The following is a 19,691-nucleotide window of genomic DNA, read 5'->3' as shown; positions in this document are numbered from 1 at the left end:
CTGGTAACGCTTTTTCCCGCCCAAATGCTCCCCCCCCCCCCCCCCCCTGTTCAATTTGCCTCCCAAAAAATGCTATAACTATTCAAAAAAGTTATGTATCCCCCCAAAAAACTAATAAAAACTACAGATCATCAAGCAAAAAAAAAGCCATCACAGAGCTCTGTCCTTGAAAACTAAAAAGTTACGGGTCCTTCTATGCAGCACTGGAAAAATAAATAGACAAAAAAGGGTTTTTATCGTTTTTCTGTTTTTAATATATATAATTTTAGAATTGCTGTAATCGTGCCAACCCACAGAAAATGCTATTAAGTCATTTATACTGCATGATGAACGTTGTTTAAAAAAAAAATGGCATAATTGATGTTTTTGTACAAAAATTATATAGATAGATACTTAAAAAATGGTACCAATAAAAATTACGGCTTGCCACCCAACAATCAAGCCCTTATATGGCTATGTTTACAGAAGAATAAAAACGTTACGGCTTTTGAAAAGGGGAGATGAAAATCCCCAAAATGGTTGCGTCCTTAAGTACCAAACTAGGCCTTGTCCTTGAGCGGTTAAAGGGGTTTTCTGAGACCTAAATATTGATGGCCAATCCTGAAGATGTAAGATTGGTGGGGGTCCACTGTTTATGATCCCTGCCAATCACTTTAATTGGTCTCAGCACTCTGTGCCTCGTATGTAGTGAAGAGGGAGCGGTGCTAACCAGAGCGCCGCAGTCACTTCAGACTATTATCGGCAGGTGTCTCATGCAGCGGCTCTCCACCTATCTTATATTAATGACCTATCCTAAAAATTAGTCCTGAATATCAAAGCCCTAGAAACCCCCATTAAACTGGGTCTGTGGGTCCCTCCTGATGCTTTGCCGGTCCCAGCAGTCACTTGTAATAGTTTTAATACCTCTTTAGGTTAAGTCCAGATGCAGCAGAAATCTCACTTTTAATCTGTAGTGATTCCACATGGAGATCCATATGTGTTAAATGTGGGTTTCATCTCTTTCATGAAAGGGGTGAGAAGCTGCAGCATTTCCAGAACAGAATGCACATGCCACAGATTTGAAAATCCACGGCATGCTTCTTTTTCCGTGTGGAACATTTCTGCTAAAAAGTGAATGGCGTTTACAAAACTCCATTTGCACGTATTGTATAGTGAATTGCTGCAGATTTGTGGTGCGAAATTAACACGTCTGAACTTATCCTTAAAGTGTCACCGTTGAAAGAAATGCATAAGAGGTCTTTCTAGTGGATAACGAATTTTGTATCTATTGAATTCTAGCTTCCCCAGAAGTAATTGTGCCGAAGAAACCAAGGGGGAGACCAAGGATAATAAGGCCACCTCCTTCACCAGAACCTGAAGTGTGAGTAACTACAAACATGAAAATTCTAATTTAGGTTGGAAAATGGGTGCCGTGTAGTTAGATTTCACCTTCCCTTCCTGTCATCCACTTCTCAGGGCGACTTCATTCTATGTCACAGTTGTGCCCCTCCTTCCTGTGGCAGTACCACAAGCTCATTCCCTAGTCTCCTGACACTTTGGGTATACCGACTATAGCAAGTGTGTGTACCCTAGCTGCTCACAACAAGCCTGTTTTAGCGTATTGGCCACCACCTCTTTTCATGGAGATCGCAGAAATGCAGTCTGCAACCTCCACTCAGGACCTCCTGTCAGCTGACACTATTGCCATAGTTAACCACAGAACATATTATTCGCTTCTATGGACTTTTTTACTGGATAGCACATTTAGCATGCTATCTGGGTAGGCATAGCTCTTTCCTCCAAATTTTCCACCCCTTATAGATAATTGAGCCCCTTTTACTTCTGCAGTAGAAATGACTATTTTAGTTGTGTGCAGTCAATGACCATTAAAGGGGTTTTTATCATGAGTATAATTTTTTCTAGCAGCAGGGCCCACTCCACGGACCCTAAAGGAAAGCTGCTAGGCTTACATAGCCCCGACTTCCAGGTAAACAGCTGGCAGAAACACAGGATCGCTGTGGCCAAGCAGAGGCCGCACCATCATGTTTCCAAATTCCTAGCATCATGGCGCTCAGGATAGCGCCAATAGTTACATTGTGGCCTCTAATTGGCCTCAGTGGTCACGTGCTTCTGCCCAGCGGTCTACCCAAAAGTCGACACCAGGGCAATTTGAGCCGCTCAGCTCCGCTTTGAGCTGCAAGGAGCGTTCACAGCTGCTGGAAAAAAATGTAACTCGTGCTAAAGCACCTTTAAATCTTGACATGGTAATCGTCTTACGGTATCAGATCTTATTGGAATCGTGCAGTCACATACCCCTTTCATAGAGAAGAATTTCTGTGACCGCCTTCCTAATCTGCCCTGCTTGTCTATAGGAAGAGGTGTCACCCTAGATGCTGTGGCCATAGAGAGGATGGCACTGCGCCGCCCCCATGACTCAGAGCGCAGTTCCAAATTAAACTTCAAAGTATGTTTGTTCTGAAACGTTGCCGTGTTTTAGAATGCCCTCGCAATACATATTTATAGCATATAGAATAGGATATGCCATTACTTTTTATCTTGGATGTTTGTGTGTTCAATAACCACCTTTATTGGAACGGCAAAGGATTCAATGTCCACATGAACCGCTGATAGAAATAAGGTCTTTTCAAAAGCAGAACATGTGGTTGCGGTCTCATTACATTACCCTTTTCTCTACAGAACAGGAAGTGTCTGTCTATTTTGAGGCTCAATGGCCTGAGTGAAAACTACAAGATTTCTGTATTGTTTTCCTGTCTGAGTTGCATAAAGTAGCGGCAAAGACCCGGATTCCAGCACTGTGTCACTTGCACTTGTTTTCAAAAATTCATGGTTTATCAGCTGCGTCGCAAGACAGTATAAATAGAAAGCTGTCAATTAGTGGAGGTTGAATGTTGAAGCTGGCAACTCGTGAATATCGAGGACTTCAAGCACACGCATCATTGAGAGGGTTCCCGTGTTGGGCTCATGCTGTAGTTTGATAAATGGTGATTTTATGAAAACTACTTCACGACAAAGTAATACAGCACTGGAATCAGGATCTGTATCGCTGCTTTATGCTCCCCTCAGGACATATCCCCTATTTATTATGCAATAGATGGTGACCTTGAAAATAAATTTTAAAAGTATCAAATTCTTAAACCAGTTTAAAAAAAACAGACCCATTGTTTAAATGTTAGAAATTTGGTTTTTGAAAAGGTAGGTCAGGTATTTGTAGTAGATTCAACCACCAGACAAAATAAGTTTTTTTTTTTTTTTTTTTGTTTTTTTTTAAAAGGACTTATTCCTTGTAAAGCAAATGTTTTGATGAATAAACACACGTTGCATTAGTTATTTGCAAGTTGGATAATATGCTGTTAACACTCAATCTGCTTTCCCCTCTACTCTGAGTCTGGGTATTACAGCAACTCTTTCTGTCTCTTTATGAATAGTCCAAGTGAAGAGGATCAAAATAAAAGGAAGGCCTTGGATAATAAACTTCAGAAGCAGCAGCCTGTAAGAAAAGATGAAGATAGTATTGGAGAAGAAGAAAAACAGAAAAGAGAAGTCCCCAAAAAGGAAACTGAACTAAAGAAGAAAGTTGCAAGCAAAATTGATTCAGATTCTGAAGCTGAAGAACCGGAAGAGAAGGTATGCGTTTTATTTTGGGGCACATAAATGGTCTCTCTCAATCATGCAGTAGTTCTGCAACTACCTGATAATATGAATATTTGCAATATTGAGTTGACATCCAGTTGAGCAGCACATTACAGATATTCGATGTCTGTTTTATACACACACCCTATAGAACAATGGAGTTTGAACCAAAACTGAAGCTAATCATATAATGCCATAGTGTACATGCCACTCCAAAGAACTGTGTAGCAAAACTAGTTAAAGATGGATGGGGGAAAGTGCGTGGAAACCCTACCAATCACATCTCGTAGAAACAGTTGTATCACAGTCTCTTGTAAAGAACCTTGTCTCACAAGTCGGTGTATTCATATGAACATACTTGCAAAATAGTAGTCTCTGCAGCCCTAGGATTTATCTTTTGTATATACTCATAATCTATCTTACACCGATATAATTTTATTCACTAGTTGCTTCAGGTGGGCTTCCCAAAATCAAGATGATACATATTGTAAAAAAATAATTACTGAATACTGATTTCTCCCATAAGATGGCCACCATTTCTCAAATTTCTGTCAAGTACTCCTTTATCTTACCATCGTTTACATTGCTAGCAGTTATGTCGTCCTGTTTCGGGCGAGCATGTGTAGATTCTCTATGTCCTCTTCAATGCAGCATGTGTGTGCCTTGATTAGTGCTGGTGTTATGGTCTCTATACAGAAGGGAATAGTAAGCACAATGATGAAGTCAGTAGAACTGTATAATACGAGGAAATGCAGAAGCGCAGCTGACAGATAAGATTCCAAGAAATGTCTACATGTGGAAATTGGCAAATACAGGGGACAATCTTCAGAACCACACTGTTTGCTCCTCTATGAAAAAGAACTATGCAGAATTGTAGTTGTGAAACAAGTACCCGGGGACACTGAGAACAAATGTTAGGTGCTGTGGTAAGCTTAATGAATTTGGTAAGGGATGGAGAGCTTTCTAAACTTTTTTGGTGGGGTGAGAGAGGGGAGGGGGGATGGCTAATTTTGGTATTTCTCATGTGAGTGTTAGTAATAGACTGTGAGTTACTGTGTTTTAATGGGTAATACAGGGTGCTTTTATCTATTTACTTATTTTATGTATCTTTTTCTAATAGAAGGGCAAAGCTGTAAAACCCTTACAACCCATTCAGAAGAGAGGCTTGAAGCCTGTACATGAAAAAGAAGTTGTTGAGAAGAAAAGGAAACTAGAAGATATAGTTGAGGTGGAAAGGTGAGAAGTCAATATTTTTAATTTTATTAGTTTGTAACAGTCATAAATTGAAAAGAAAAAGTCTATTACCTGTTTCACCACCAGAGATCGGTGTGTATGTCAGATTCACATCTAACTAGTCTAAGGCCTCATGTCCACAGGCGTAATTGAATGGAGGAATTCGGGTGGTTCTCCTGCGCGGATGATCCGCAGTTCAATATGCCCATAGACTATCATTGGGCATCCACAGGTACTTATCTGTGGATGTCATTTTTTTTCCCCCCAGCATGCTCCATTTTTGTGCGGTTTTCCCGCACGGAAGGCTCCCGCAGCTTCCATGGAAGCCGTCCGGGTCCGCGGCATGGACGCAGTGACAGCTGTGTTTGTGCCGCGGGAAAGCAGGAGTTTCCAAAAAATAAAAGAAGGCATAGCGCCGGTATCCCGAGCGCATTGGCCGTGCATAAGAAAGAAGATCCGGCCGCGACAGAAGAGAGCCCTGCAGCATCCGGACAGGAGAGTAAAATATATTTTTTGGCCTCGTGTCTGCGGGCCGCGTAGAATCTGCTGCAGGATTCTGCACGGGGGAAACCGTGCAGCCCGTGGACATGAGGCCTTAAGAATAGTCCAACTAGGACAGTTTCTAGCAGTTTTTGCTGCTGTATACAATCAATATTTAGTGTTTTGGCATTTTTTTTATATTTACAGCAAAGAAGAGACAAAAAAAATAGAAGTGAAGAAGTTTGACAAGAAAAAAGGTTTGCTATTTTGTTTTATCAATTTTTATAGAGGGTTTTTTTTAACAGTGCAATTTAGTGATCAACTTTTATTAATGTTTTACACACATTTCAGAAGTCTCCATAGACTCCAGACTTCAAAGGATACATGCTGAAATTAAGAACTCTTTAAAAATTGACCACCAGGTATGTTGTGCGTTTAGGGTTGTCAGGGGAATGGCTACCATACTTTGTAAAAAGATCAGCAGGAGTTTTTTTTTTCTTTTCCCTCTTTAGCTATAAGGCTGGTGCCATTTTTGTTTTTATGCATTGTTTTTCGCTGCAAGCAACGCTGAGCCCATATGTTACATCATAGGTCGTTAGGGAATTGTGACATGCATTAAAACGTTGCGTGTGATCCTCCACCCCTTCCTGGTTTCTAGCACTTTCCCACAACTTTTCTATAGGCAGAAAATGCAAACAATTGAATATTTTTATTTTTTCCCTTTTAAAAACCGCCTCTACAAGGACCAATGCGCATCAGTTGAATTTTTTTTTTAAATTAAAGCAGGCAAAACTGAACAAAAAAACTGTGAAGCAAGGCAAATGATGTTTTGGAAAGTAAACTCTTTATTAAAGAACAAAAACTGCCTTTTCTAAAAGGTTATTCTAGATAGAAGTAAGGTGGGGAAATTTGCCCTGAGAGTTCCTCGGCCAAAAGCCTTGCCAAAATACCTTACTTTGTACGGGCTAACTGCCTCACTCCACCCCTTCCTGTCCTGCATTGTGTTAAATATGTACATTTCTAAGCAGCAAGAATTCCATATTGAACAGTGCCTGATGCAAGGGATTCTCCCTGTGCAAGCATAGTAGATAGACTGAGGCATTCAGATAAGCTTGGGTCATGTTTCCAACTCTTAGATCAAAGTAATGAGTCGTGTGGCCACAAAAAAAGTTAATTAAGGTGGCTTTATACACTTCGATAATTGGTTTGACTATTTGGCTATACCTCATAATCGCGAAGGAAATGTTAAAAAACATCTTTACATGCAGTGTTAAGGCAAGTAAAAATGGTGCACACTGCTAGGTGCGCTTGCATGACTACCACACAGTGACTTGCTGAAGTTGGGATCAAAATCTTTACTATACTCTGGTTGCCACTCCCCCAGTTACTCAGTTTAGACCTTTTATTATTTTTTGCTGTGTTGTCTATAAATTAGTTGTTTTTTTTGTATATGTACTTTATTTTTAAAAAATTCACTGAAAAAGTTGTACTTTTTTCTTCTTTTTTTTTCTTCTTAAATCTGCTATTCCTGAAGCCTTTTGATTGCAGTATGGACTTTCTCAAGTAGTCGTCCTCAAATCTGTTAACGCATATGATTCAACAATTTTCAACTAATGTTATCAAAGGGAGTAAAGCAACACTGTGGGCTCAGAGGAATAAAGCAGGGGTTAAAAAGTTCTTTGCATCTGTGCCTGAGTGTGGCCTTATCGAAGGATCTATAGCTACTGTGTCTGACTGTCATTATTTGGTAGATTGAAGTGGTACTTTGTATGGCTTGTTTTGGTATGATTTTTTTTTTATGTCCTGCTTTGTATCCAGGTTTCCTTTTGCCACTTACTTGATTTTTACTCCAGTTTTTTTATGTCTTTCATTAGGATGTACACAGATGTATTAATGCCTTAGATGAGCTGACCTCTCTGCAGGTCACCATGCAGCATGCTCAGAAGCATACAGATCTGATCACTACCCTGAAAAAAGTGAGGCCTTCCCTGTATTTTCTGTTACTATGTTAGAAATAATTTGTGTAACATGTACTCTGCTCCCTTACTAGGTATAGTAAACACCAATTTCATATATTTTTATTGGCTTGCTACAGGTTATGCGCAGTAGATAGGTTAAAGGTTGTACCAAGTTTCTCAAAGGTATAGCTCAGGATAACTACTCTCTCTATTACTCGGAGTTAAAGGGGTTACCCGGGAAGTGGCCACTGGGATAATTGCAATTGCATTGATTGTAACTGCAAGCACAGCTCTTATTGCAATCAATGAGACCCCAGCCTGCACTTACAAGAGCAGCTCCAATTGATTGCAATGAAAGCTGTGCTTGCAAATGCAAGCGCTGTCCGCTACACTGGGGTCGGAGTAGTGCTTCAGTTCCGACCCCGCTGTGTCCCAGTGGCCGCTTCCTGGATAACCCCTTTAAGCCATTTACCCTATGGTATATCTGCGTGCTTAATGGGGTTGCTTACAATATTAAGGACTTTAATAGCCCAGTAAAGAGACAAGATGACTTTTCCAACTAAAGCATGCTCCATGGCAATGCCATAATGCTTCATCTACTAAATTGCTCGTCTCTGTACCCAATGGATTGGAAGCTCACTACCTCTAGTTCTTTCAGGTCTTATGATGATCTCTATTAAATCAGCAGCAATGGGGATTGGCCTCCCCTCCAATATGGAAAAACTTACTTACTTTTAAAGGGCCAATCCAGCTAAAACATTCTTCCATATCTGCCCTCCTCACCTGATTGCCTGTCACACTCTAAAAGTCTCCTACGTATACTGCAGTGACTTCCATGCAGTGCATTCTCCTGTTTGATACTTATCAGCCACTATCTTGATGCTTGTATTTCAATCCCATGATGCATCAGCACAGCATTACATAACCAGCTACAGCCTGTACCATCTCTACAACACTGCTATTACCACCTGTATTCTATATTCTCCTAAATAAGCTGTAGGCCATAATTATACATGCAGGAGAATAAGCTGTGATCTCCTCTATTATGACTGTGTGACAGGAGCTGCGTGCTTATCAGTAACTGTGATAGTTGTGTCCGTGTTCCCGTAGGCAGTTTGTGTGGTAGGGTTGGCATTACACAGAACATTATTTGGAACACCAGGGATTTGATTTGCCTTTTTTCCCTTTATGTAAAATTGTATAAAAGGCACACTAGCCAAATACAAGTTAATAGACAAATGTAAATCAATGTAAAATGATTGCTTAGACTATAAACTTACTGTGTTGTGTTTTTTTTTTTTTGTAATTTTCAGATTCGGCGTTTTAAAGCCAGCCAGGTGGTGATGGAAAAAGCCACAATGCTTTACAATAAATTCAAGAACATGTTCCTGGTTGGTGAAGGAGACTCTATAATAACCCAAGTTCTTAACAAGTCTTTAGCTGAACAGAGGCAACAGGAGGAAGCCATCAAAGGCAAGGAGCCTGGAAAGAGGGGACCTCATAAGAAATTGGAAAAAGAACAGACCCCTGGTAATTTTGGCAATACATTTTATTTTTTCTATATTGAAATTCCTTTACTCAGGTCCGTGTATACGCCTTATGAGACAAGACCCTAAAGATGCGATTTTCGTGGCTCTATTACTGATGCATTCATTACAGAATGAGCAGTTATAAGATTTCCTGAAAGGGAGTTATCCAAATTTTTTTTAAAAATCGACGGTTCCCTTTGGGATAGGCCATCCGTATTCAATTTCTGGGGGTCCGCTACCCTCGATAATTAGCTGATTGATGTGGCCATGGCGCTCGTACCAGCACAGCAGCCTCTTCAATGTTATGCATTCTGAGCACTGACAAGACCGTGCTCAAATCTAATTATTTATAGCGACCGTTAACAGTACTACAGGTGTGTCCCATTCACTTCAATAATATGCATTCTGAGTACAAACAGGTTCTATGAAATGTATGGCTGTATGCAGTGAAGTGGCCTCGATGGCACTAACCAGAGCACCATTACCCCTTGAATCACCTGATTGACAGGAATCCCGAAGGGCAGATATAATCACCACCAATCTGATATTGATGGACTATTCTGAGGATATGCCATGAATTTATGAAGACTGGCTAACAGCTCTTGAAAGGGAACCTGTCACCTCAGAACAGCACCATTACTCACTTATGGTGCTTTTTGGGAGGTGAAAAGGAGTCGGAGTTTGTAATTTATACTCACCCTGGGCTGCCATGACGACTGAATGGCACCTCGCAATTCCATCACAGAAGAAGGGGGTGTTTAGGACCCCCAAAACTTTGATCAGAGCATTTAAAGGATTAACAACCACATTCAGCATGAGCGCTGATCACGGCTGCTGTGGGTGGGTTTCAGCTGTCAGACAGTTGGTGCCTGCCATGCACGGAGTGGGATCGTCTCCCTATGCTAGAGGGTGTAAATGTACACCCTTTGACGTCAAGGAATTTAAACATGCACTTGTTTCCTTTTCGCTGCACACTCTTTTATATAGCTGAGTTAATGAGCACAGTGTCCATACAGTGACTCTTATTACCTCAGACCAGAGTTTAAGAGAATAAACATTCAAGTTTCACCACTGTTAGTGCTGACGTAAATGAGAGCGATTTATTAACACCAGTCTCTATTCTCACTTTCCTTCACTTTTTACTTCGATCACTGTTGATTGCTTTTATGTACTGCCTACTGTTTGTGTTTTATGGGATGTGCAATGACCTGCGTTTACTAGAAAGAAAATCATTTGACTTAATTATCAAAATAGAAGATTACTTTATAAGCCCCATGTTTGTGAAAATGGTACACTTTAAGCAAAACCTCCAAAATGGTGGTGATGTGGAGCACAGACTAACAGAAAGATCCAGGGCACAGAAGTGTACAAATGAACAAGCACTGAGTATCAGCGAGACCTCAAAATGTTGTTTTATTCTCCAGATACAAAAGCAGTAAATGGAGGTCGGGAGTCACAGGAACAAGTACAGCAAAATGGAGACAGTAGTGAGGAAAACGAAAAGGAGGTCAAAAGTACTAAACGGTAAGAAGCCATTTATAACACAATTGTCTGCAATTGTTTTCCCCTGTTACCCCTCCTAACTTTCATGCAGCAGCTAGCTGCCTGATCATCCTGCTCTACCATCTACCCCAGCGAGTGTCTGCTCAGTGAGCAGCAAACTCCTTTCCAGGTTGTCAGGGGATCTCACTGTTGTAAGCTGCTCATTTAGAGCCAGGCTCTGGGCTTCCAAACATGCAACATACTCGTATCTTGTACAGCAGTATGCACCCTCGAATGTCTGTTCAAGGGCTGCAAACATGGCACAAGATGTACACGGGATGGCATTGTCAATCATGGAGCACATTCTAAAAGGGGGTGGTTCAGAAAAAAAGTAATTTTTATTAAAATGGACATAAGTGACTACTTTCTAAAGTCACCTGAATTTAAGTCACACACTTAAAACAAACCACCCTCCCAAGCTCGCACACTCGTAGTTTTTGTTTGCTTTAAATCGCTCTCAGCAGCAGTAACCCCTCCAATGAATCCTCTGGAAAGCACCTGTGGATTTAAACATTCAGGATAAATAATGCCTTAAGGCGGATTTGTACCCAATGTTCTTGGCTGCAACTTGCATCGCACAAGGCAGGGATACTCTAACCATGTTCTGTGTGGGCGACCACACATCTTCACGTTCTATCCTTATGTGAGACTCAAATGAAAATGGGGATTGTTGCAATTGTTCGTCTTTGCAGCATCACTGCAAGAGAAAAATCGCCCCTTTAAATAGAACCATTGAAAAGAATGGGTTCTATTTTTATAGAAGTTTTGTGCGTCTCACAATGCACAAAACTTACACATTTCTTATTGCTAGAATTTAATCTGTGGTAATCACTTACCTCCTTTCATGGCTGTAGGCCGGGTATAGTTTAAACGTGAGAACATGATGATTTGTTTTGGGGCGTCACCTTAAAGTGGCTAAATTTTTTTTCTCTATTAGTATGTTCATGCAGCAGAGAAAATCTGTGCCAAAATACACATGCAGATTTTGGTGCGGGTTTCACCACAGAATTCAGACTCTGCATTGCAGTGAATGACTTTCATGGTGAAATATGCGCCACTTCCACAATAAGTACAGAGATTTGAAAATCCGCAGCATTTTTCCCCCCGCTGTAACTAAACAAGGTGTCAAAGCCCTATTTACTTACATTATACATTGCTGCAGAATTTTGTCATGAAATCTGTGATGTCGGAACTCTGCCTAAATGTATTCTGGGTGAGGCTCAGGTTTCGGAGCGCTGCTATCCTGTTACGTCTGCGGAATGTCTTTTGTTAGGTTATTACTGTGAACCGTATATGTAACATGCTGAATTCGTTTCCCTCTTGCTTTTCTCTGCCCAGTACCGAGCCCAGCAAGCACACAAGCGATGACTCTGCCTCTGACAACTAGTGGAGGAAGAAGATCCCTCTTTTTGGCTGAACTTTGTGGCAGTTTGACAACTGACAATTTTAGACTGCTCAGTGTTTTAAATCCTTTTGTATCGGCAGTATTTTGGTGTTTTGGAATGAAAAGACATTGTTTAATGGAGGCAAAACACTATTTTATTTCGGAATATTTCTCTCCTTCAGTTCTACTTGTATAACGGTGTTTCAGCTATTCTGCCCTCCTGGAACTTTCTGCTTCTACAATATTTAGGTACAACAGTACACTGTTAATCCATTCCATGGCATTGCTTGTTGCGGTTTAGTTGTCACCATTGTTGCTGCGTAAGACGTGCACTGAATTTTGACTTATTCTTGTTGGACGTATTAAAGGCTACAGATCTTTTCAGATGCCCTCAATAGTAAGTCCATTTTTTATTCTTACAATTTATTGCCTCTACTGTTGAAAACTAAAAGCATATTGAACCAAGAGTGTTATGTGAAGTAAACTAGTAAAGGGGCCCCTAAATAACTGCTAGTAACATTTGCTGTAACTGGGGCACACTGCTTACTTACATTCCTTCTTGTCCATTTACATCCAAAGTTCTTTGTAGTTCCAAGTTCTGTTGCTTCCAGAGCTTTCTAGTAACCTTCTACTATAGTTGTTTGGAGGATTTCCAAGTTATCTCATGAATGATTAACCACACAATTGGATGTAGAGTAAGGCCCCCTCACATGGCGGAGCCGGATACCACATGCAGAATCCGGCTCTGCCAGCAGCTGTGCCTACGTGTACCTGGCGACTTTCATTTTCATCTGTGCTGCAGACGGATTTCATTTACTTCAATGGAATCCACACAAAAACAAAGCATGCTGCATTTTTTCCTACACTTGTGGAAACTGTAATTGGTTTTTGCATGTGTGCAGGAAGAATCAATTTCCCATAGCATGCTATGGGCGCTATTTGCTGCGCCCCCCCACCCCACCCCCACGGATTCCGCAGGAAATATCTGTGCGTGGGCAGGAGCCCTAAATGTATTGCCAGCATACAGCTGCTCAACACACATTGCTTCAGACAAGTAAGGTCGGCTGCACACAGGCATAAGCGATTGTATGCATGTATTTGTGCACGCATCTGCTTATTGAAAGACCATTTACACAGGACGAGTGTCGTGCAAAATTCGTTAAAAACAAACAAATTTGCGCAATACTAGTTGTGTCTAAATGCAAAGCCATCCATCATGCACTATTGTCGCTCACTTTTCAATCAGCATGAAAATCGTCACTGAGTGTAAACGCTCCCCGCCCAAAGCTTCACAGAGTATGAAGCCATCGGCGATCGATCTGTCTGTCTGTCTTAACACTCTACAGGAGCGCTTCGGCAGATCGTTTAGACAACTGTCTTCCCATCTATATGGAATATTACTGGACTTCTTACATGTGCAAATCATACGCATTCGCACGCAACCATGCTGGCATCCATTGAAACGGGCAGTACGTTTGAGTTCAATATTTGTTCTTTCCCTGCACAAAGATGCAGGAAAATATAGCATGTTGCATTTTTTTTTTTGTGCACACAAAATACGCCTATGTGAGCAAACCCATTGAAATCAATGGGTTCTCTTCACACGGGTATTGCGCGCATGCAGTTTTTTCATTTGTTAAACGTTACGCAAATACATTTGTGTGAATCCAGCCCAGAGGTATAAACTACTACTTTTTTTGTCATTTTTCTTCCACTTTCCCACTTTATTTTTTTAATATTTTGTTAATGCCTACCTTCCTGTGTTGCGGCCCACGTTACGTTGTTTGTTTAGCAAAATGCCATATATCCTGGCATCTGCGGAATGTAGCCGGCTCTTGAAGCTTCTCTGCTCCCCACAGGAGGGCAGTGTGGATCCAGTACAGCAAGTATTCGTGCCCATCCCAATCTAGTCTTAACACCCCAAGATGAATAAACTCCTCACTCCATACACCTCACACAAGAATTCATTAGTTTTAGGGTTTGTTTTGTTTCATAGACTGTATACTGTAGAACTCCTATCTGTGCTCTGTATAATTCCATGTTGTATTTGTGCAGACAACTAAGAAAATGTTGATATATTTTTTATATAGCAGTGAAAATTGTTAGGAAAGTGGACTTGAAATTCAGAATTTTTTTTTAAATACAAATTTTGGTTCATTTTTTAATTAAATGGTTGTATACTGTGCAAACGAAGCTGGCTTTGTAAATACGATGCTGTGTCTGACATTTGTTGTGCTTTTGTATTGAAGGCTCAAATAAATCCTGGAAAAGATATGTCTAGTCAGTGCTTAGTAACTGCTTGGGGGGGGCGCGTTATTGTATTTTTAATTTTTTTTTTTTTTGGGGGGGGGAGCAGTTTAAAGAGTGATCTTGGATTACTTTTTGGGAATGTTGTCCTAATTCACTCTTGAAACAGGTTCTGGGGCAATTTTATTTCTCCGTTTTATATAGAAGTATTTTGGGATATATTAAAGCAGGGCTGGAGTGCCACAGCAAAGTGGGCCTGGAGAACAAGTTTCTTTGCTTCCACAGATGGACAAGTTTCTTTGCTTCCACAGTGTTTCCTGGCTAACCGGTGTGACAGCAGTCCGGCAGGGCAGAGAGAATGTACAGCACGCTGCATTTCGTCTCCAAGAGGTTATATACAGCAGCTGGGAATAGTCTGCCAGCAGAGGGTGTGTTGTGAGTACAGGTGCTTGTGTCTGGATCTCAGGATCCAGCTCGCAGTGCATGACGCAGCATCTCATGATACATCCACAGTGCTCACACTGAGGAAGTATCGTGGGACGGACAGCTTTCATTGACTGCAGTGAAAGCAGTCTGCGCGATTTTCTGCTCCGAATTGAACATGCGACGATTTTCCCCCATGAGCAGAAAATCTCAGTTGCTTTCTGTTTGTGGGCAGAAGATAATAGCTTTACACAGCATGTTTATGGACGGTCATTGCTGCAGAATTTACAGCTGGCGTCTGACTGCGAATTCCACAGCGATAATCTGTCCATGGGCATTTGGGCTAAGGCTGGGCTCACACCAGCAGGTCCTATTACGCATGCGGGAGGCCCGGGCAGTAACCCTACCTACAGTGCGTAATTTAATTGGGTAGGACCGCATACTCACGCAGGCCAATGTGTACTATGGCACATGTTTCTAATGCCTAATTTAGACACAACGATGATCACTCAAAAGATGTCTTTTGAGTGATAATCATATGCATTTACACGGCAAGATGATTGCTCAAACGGCAGTTTGAGTGACACTTTTGAGCGTTCACTTTGCCTAAGTGTGTAATGAAGGTTCATGCTGTATGTAGAAGACAAGGGGGACCACCCTCTTCTGCATCCAGCTGTTGTCTTCTCAGAGTGCTCCATTGTTATACTGCTGAGCGGTGTATGCAGAACACAGGCAACCCCATAGTGATTTTTGGGGAAGAGCTTTAAATATAAACCCTTCCCTAAAAATCATCCCTAGCTGTAGTAAAGAATTAAAAAAAAAAAAAAAAAAAAAATCTATATACCCTCACCTCTCTGCCGCTGTCGGGGCTCAGCTGTGTAGCCACGTCTTCCCCGCCTGATGAAAACTTCAGAGCAGTGCGATGTAAAATCCCTGCTGCTGAAAGAGCTGTATGTGATTGGTCACAGCGCTCAGCCGTCATTCATTGAATGGCTGAGCGCGCAGCCAATCACATACAGCTCTTTCAGCAGGTGGGGATTTTACATCTCCCTGCACTGCTCTGAAGTTTTTTCATCAGGCAGGGAAGACGTGGCTACAGACAGCTGAGCCCCGACAGCGACGGAGAGGTGACTGTATATAGATTTTTTTTTTTCTTCTTTACAGCTAGAAATGTTTTTCAGGGAAGGGCTTATATTTAAAGCCCTACCCCGAAAATCATTGCGGGGTTGCCAGCAGCCCCACTGAAATTAATGGGAGAGCTTTGCAATCCTCTGTCACAGCTGTGGTAGGGGATTCTTTACTCCGTGGGGAGTTGCCTTGTCACTGAACACTGTGATAGTGTTAAATGATGAAGGGCCTCCCCGCGTGGAATGCAGAGCAGGCTTGTAACCAGAGTTTTTGCTCTTAAATCAGCGCAAAAATTCAGGAGCAAGTCAAGAAGCTTTCAAATCAAGGTATGATTTGTACAGCTGTTTTCTTCTCAGAGTGCTCAGCTTGTATCCAGCTGAGTGCTCCAAGCAGCTATACAGAAGACAGCTGGAGCACTGTTTTCTACATACTCTGGTGTTCACGGAGTGCACAGCTGGTATACAGCTAAGCACTCCAAGCAGGGTATGCAGGACACAGCTGGACCACCGTTGTCTTCATACCCCGGCTGTGTTCTCAGAGCGGGATAGCAGCTGAAACAATAGTATCAGCAGTGTCCCACTGAGAACTCAGTGTGCAGCCCTGATAAGGCTCATCGTTCTCTTTCAGCTTGCTACAATGTGAGGAAGCAGTTTTATTTTTACTGTGCACTATAAAAAAAAAAGTGACAAAATGCATCAGATTCCAGCAGCTCTGACTTTTATATGCAAAGGGTCTTTAGCTGTTTAATTTTGAAAATCTTTAATTTGTGGTTTTGGCATCACTAACAAGTTTTACATAGTTGTAGTCTTAAATAACAAAAGTCATCCTGCAGGGAGTTACTGGTATTGTAACCGCAGGGATCACTACAGGTGAGTTTATGTAAAGACAAGGGTTTCATTTACAGAAATTAGAATCTCTCAGGCTACAGTCACAAGGCAGCGTCTGGTTCCATCACACAGAGTCCACCTTCAAATCTGTGCTTTTTGCATTTCAGACTACTGTAGGTCATGATGCAGATGTCTTCAATGGGCAAGTCCACATCAAGACGTGGCATGTCACTATCTAGACTACGGCGTGGATTCCCAGGAGCAGCATACTGCCATACTTTAGCAAGTGGATTCAGAGAAAAACACCACATGAACATACCCTTAGCACCGTCACACTTAGTTCGTCAATGACTCTTAAGTGTTACCGCCTCTGGAGTGATAGTCATGTTCCTGTGCAAGCAGTTCATCAGAGGGACCTGATCGTGGTGATCTTGGTCTTTTGTTTTCTTTTTTGCAAATTTTGGAGTTTCAGTTAAATGTTCCTGGGTCAACATAAGCATATGCAACAAAGTCTCCAAGTTTATTGCCCTCCACATCATAATGAAGCATCTTGAAGCAAATGTCACAGAAGAAGCAAGGGTCGTCGGGAGCGAGGTTGTCTTGGTTTGTTACCCACCTGAAGTGCAGGAAACAAAAGAGATAAGAATTTGTTTCAGCTTTAAGTTTAGCAGAAATAAAAGCAAAAGTGTTTGTTCACAAAAATCATCTCTTCACCTCAAACAGCACAGGAACCCAGGACTTGTCACAACCCAAACCTACCGCTGCCCACGATTTCTTAACCTTGCATGCCAGATGCGCACGCTTGCAGATGTCGGCTGTCCCAAATCGCTATAATCAATGTAGAGTCCACTGTCCATTCTGACAGTGACATTTAAGTGTCCTGTCAGATGGAGGACATCTGTGCAACCGCAGGGACGCCACTGATCATGAGAACAGGAGGCTCCAAGTGAATGGAGCAGAGGTAATGCAGGCGTGCTGCTGCCCCATTCCCTAAAATTGCCATCCTGTCCAAACCTTTTTTTCGGACTGTTGTCCGCAAGCTAGGAGGAAGGGAGACTCCACTCCTCTCCCCTCCCAGGGCAGCAAGCTAGAATGATTTGTTTACCCAATTTTACCATCACAGTGACTATCACATAAGCACAGGTTGTTGGCCATTCATTGGGCACTAATGTTTCAGTCGAGAGAATGTGGCTAGCCAAAAAGTAAGTCCTCTCCTCAACACCAGCTGTAATTATGGAATGGTGACATGTTTACGAAGGATGACCTATTGCATCACGAGTCTGATAATAATCATCCACTGCAGTAATATGTCTCGTCAAACACAAGTCCCGCGGGACAAATCCATCCTGCCAAGCATGCAGCAAACTAACAGGCATTCCAATCGCCCAGCCTGTAGCTGCAGCCCTACTGTCTGTGTGCAATGTCCTCTACACAGTGCAGACGCTGCGGGGTCAGAGCTGCAGGCTAGGTGAGTGCAATGCCTGTAGTGATGCTGCTCAGCCAACAGGCAGTTATTACTACTACTAGGGACACTATTGGACTGTAACCACTATGGGGGCACCACTACTATTGGAGCCACTATGTGGGCACTTGGAAATTAGGAGTAGATTAAATAAAATGGGGCAGATTTACACCACACTGTCTTGCATGCTTTGCACCACATTTATGATCTCTTTTTAGACAATTTTCAAACACTTTGATTTTGCTGCTTCACAGAAGGGGGCCTTAGTTTAAATGAGACAGTGCACCAAAAACCAGCCAAAATTACAAAACTGGTGTAAACTAAGCCAGTTAATAGGCGATATACAGTTAGACTAAAGATGCGCCAGATTTCTCTCTCCTTAGGGAGAGGGCATAGGAGGTAAGTGGGGAGACTTATAAGGCCATCCATGCTCCTCTGGGTAAGATACAAATAAAGGGTGTTCCATCTCTCTTCTGACCCACATCTATGGGCCTCTATACTAGCCAAGCCTGAATCCTACTGCACAGGAATAAGGGACAAAAGCCCTGAAACAGCTGTCTGTGTATGGATTCTGCCTTTAAAGAAGCCAACATTGACTTGCAAAGAATGCAGTCTTCCACTAGGTGGCGCTGCAGAGGTATCATTCCATCTTCCTCATTTGCAGTCTTATTATCTAGCACAGTCAATGTGATAAATTTGGCACATTTCAAGTTTGCACTCACTAATTAGACAGAATTGGTAAATCTACCCCAATGTAGACACATATTGATACTAGTTTACAACACAAGTACATTTTCATGCTTATAGAATAACTTACTTTGCAACATACAGTTTACAAACATTGCACTTTCTTGACCAAAACCAATGTTTTCTGGTATGCAGCGGGTAGAGGCTTCTATCTAAACAGTCTTCATGATGTATCAACCTTTGAACAGGAAATAAAAAGTTAAATTTTCTGTAAGAAAGCCAACAGATACGACCATATAAAGCGTAGTATAACGGTAGCCTACACCCACAAGGGTAGAATGCACTGAAAAACATACAAAAATTCTAAGGAGTGAAATGTTTTTTTTTTGTTTTTACACTATCCTGTAGAGTTAAAGGGTTAAAGACTACATATTATCTATACCTGCACACACACACACTCACATCAACATGGAGGTTTCTGGAGTGTGGGAGGGAGACCAGGTATTCCATGTAAACACAGTCAGAATATACAAACTCCACGCAGATGTTGTCCCTGAAAAGATTTGAATCCAAGACCCCCATCTTGACACTTTTACATAAATTTAACCCTTTACCATGCAGATTTTGCACCAGATTCACCATAAACTCAGTTCTTGTATAAATACTTTATCAAATTACTGACCTACCTTATATCTGTGAAAATAACGATGTGCTCACAATCTCCTTGATGGCAGTACAAGTAAGGGAAGCCAATTTTTATATTGAGATCATTAAATGTGAAGTCTTCCATCTTGGCCAGCTGAAATTTCCCATAGCCTCTATCGCGGGATTCCGACCATTCGTTTATGGTTCTGGAAGACCATGCAAATACAAAGAAGAGTACCTTCAAACCAAAACTAGGGCCTTTGGCACCTCCTGACCAATCACTGCAGGACGCAGCAAGCCGTAAAAGTGATAGCTAGAACAGGTTACGGTTTACTGAATAATATGCAGGATACTCGGATTTATATGGCAATATAGAAAATCACAGTTTCAGGGTGCATTCACACGAACGTATATCGGCTCGTTGTCCTCGTGTGCGGGGGGGGGGGGGATGGAAGAGCCAGGAACTGTGCTCCCGCCCCCTCTCCGCCCCTCTGCACTATTTGCAATGGGGAGAGG

At 41.8% G+C, this 19,691-nt stretch overlaps 2 protein-coding genes across 4 annotated transcripts in view; one reads left to right on the top strand and one right to left on the bottom strand.

The window, feature by feature from the left end:
- The window catches only part of PSIP1 (PC4 and SRSF1 interacting protein 1), a 38,141-nt gene extending 24,113 nt beyond the window's left edge, over nucleotides 1-14,028 (top strand). For all 3 annotated transcript variants that reach the window (XM_066604287.1, XM_066604286.1, XM_066604284.1), the window contains exons 9-17: nucleotides 1,279-1,360; nucleotides 3,426-3,624; nucleotides 4,751-4,866; nucleotides 5,551-5,600; nucleotides 5,695-5,765; nucleotides 7,218-7,319; nucleotides 8,615-8,831; nucleotides 10,255-10,354; nucleotides 11,711-14,028. In XM_066604287.1, coding sequence (XP_066460384.1) covers nucleotides 1,279-1,360; nucleotides 3,426-3,624; nucleotides 4,751-4,866; nucleotides 5,551-5,600; nucleotides 5,695-5,765; nucleotides 7,218-7,319; nucleotides 8,615-8,831; nucleotides 10,255-10,354; nucleotides 11,711-11,759 — 986 coding nt within the window. In that variant the 3' untranslated portion in view covers nucleotides 11,760-14,028. The remainder of the gene's footprint in view (nucleotides 1-1,278; nucleotides 1,361-3,425; nucleotides 3,625-4,750; nucleotides 4,867-5,550; nucleotides 5,601-5,694; nucleotides 5,766-7,217; nucleotides 7,320-8,614; nucleotides 8,832-10,254; nucleotides 10,355-11,710) is intronic.
- Nucleotides 14,029-16,296: 2,268 nt separating this feature from the next.
- The window catches only part of SNAPC3 (small nuclear RNA activating complex polypeptide 3), a 34,868-nt gene continuing 31,473 nt past the window's right edge, over nucleotides 16,297-19,691 (bottom strand). The window contains exons 7-9 of the mRNA XM_066604283.1: nucleotides 19,217-19,381; nucleotides 18,661-18,768; nucleotides 16,297-16,997 (exon numbers count right to left, since the gene is read on the bottom strand). Of these exons, the coding sequence (XP_066460380.1) occupies nucleotides 16,850-16,997; nucleotides 18,661-18,768; nucleotides 19,217-19,381 (421 nt within the window). The 3' untranslated portion in view covers nucleotides 16,297-16,849. The remainder of the gene's footprint in view (nucleotides 16,998-18,660; nucleotides 18,769-19,216; nucleotides 19,382-19,691) is intronic.

This window comes from Eleutherodactylus coqui, chromosome 5, assembly GCF_035609145.1.
Source record: "Eleutherodactylus coqui strain aEleCoq1 chromosome 5, aEleCoq1.hap1, whole genome shotgun sequence".
Lineage (NCBI taxonomy): Eukaryota > Metazoa > Chordata > Amphibia > Anura > Eleutherodactylidae > Eleutherodactylus > Eleutherodactylus coqui.
Note: the sequence above shows the minus strand (reverse complement) of the source record. Positions and strands in the feature narration are given on the sequence as shown.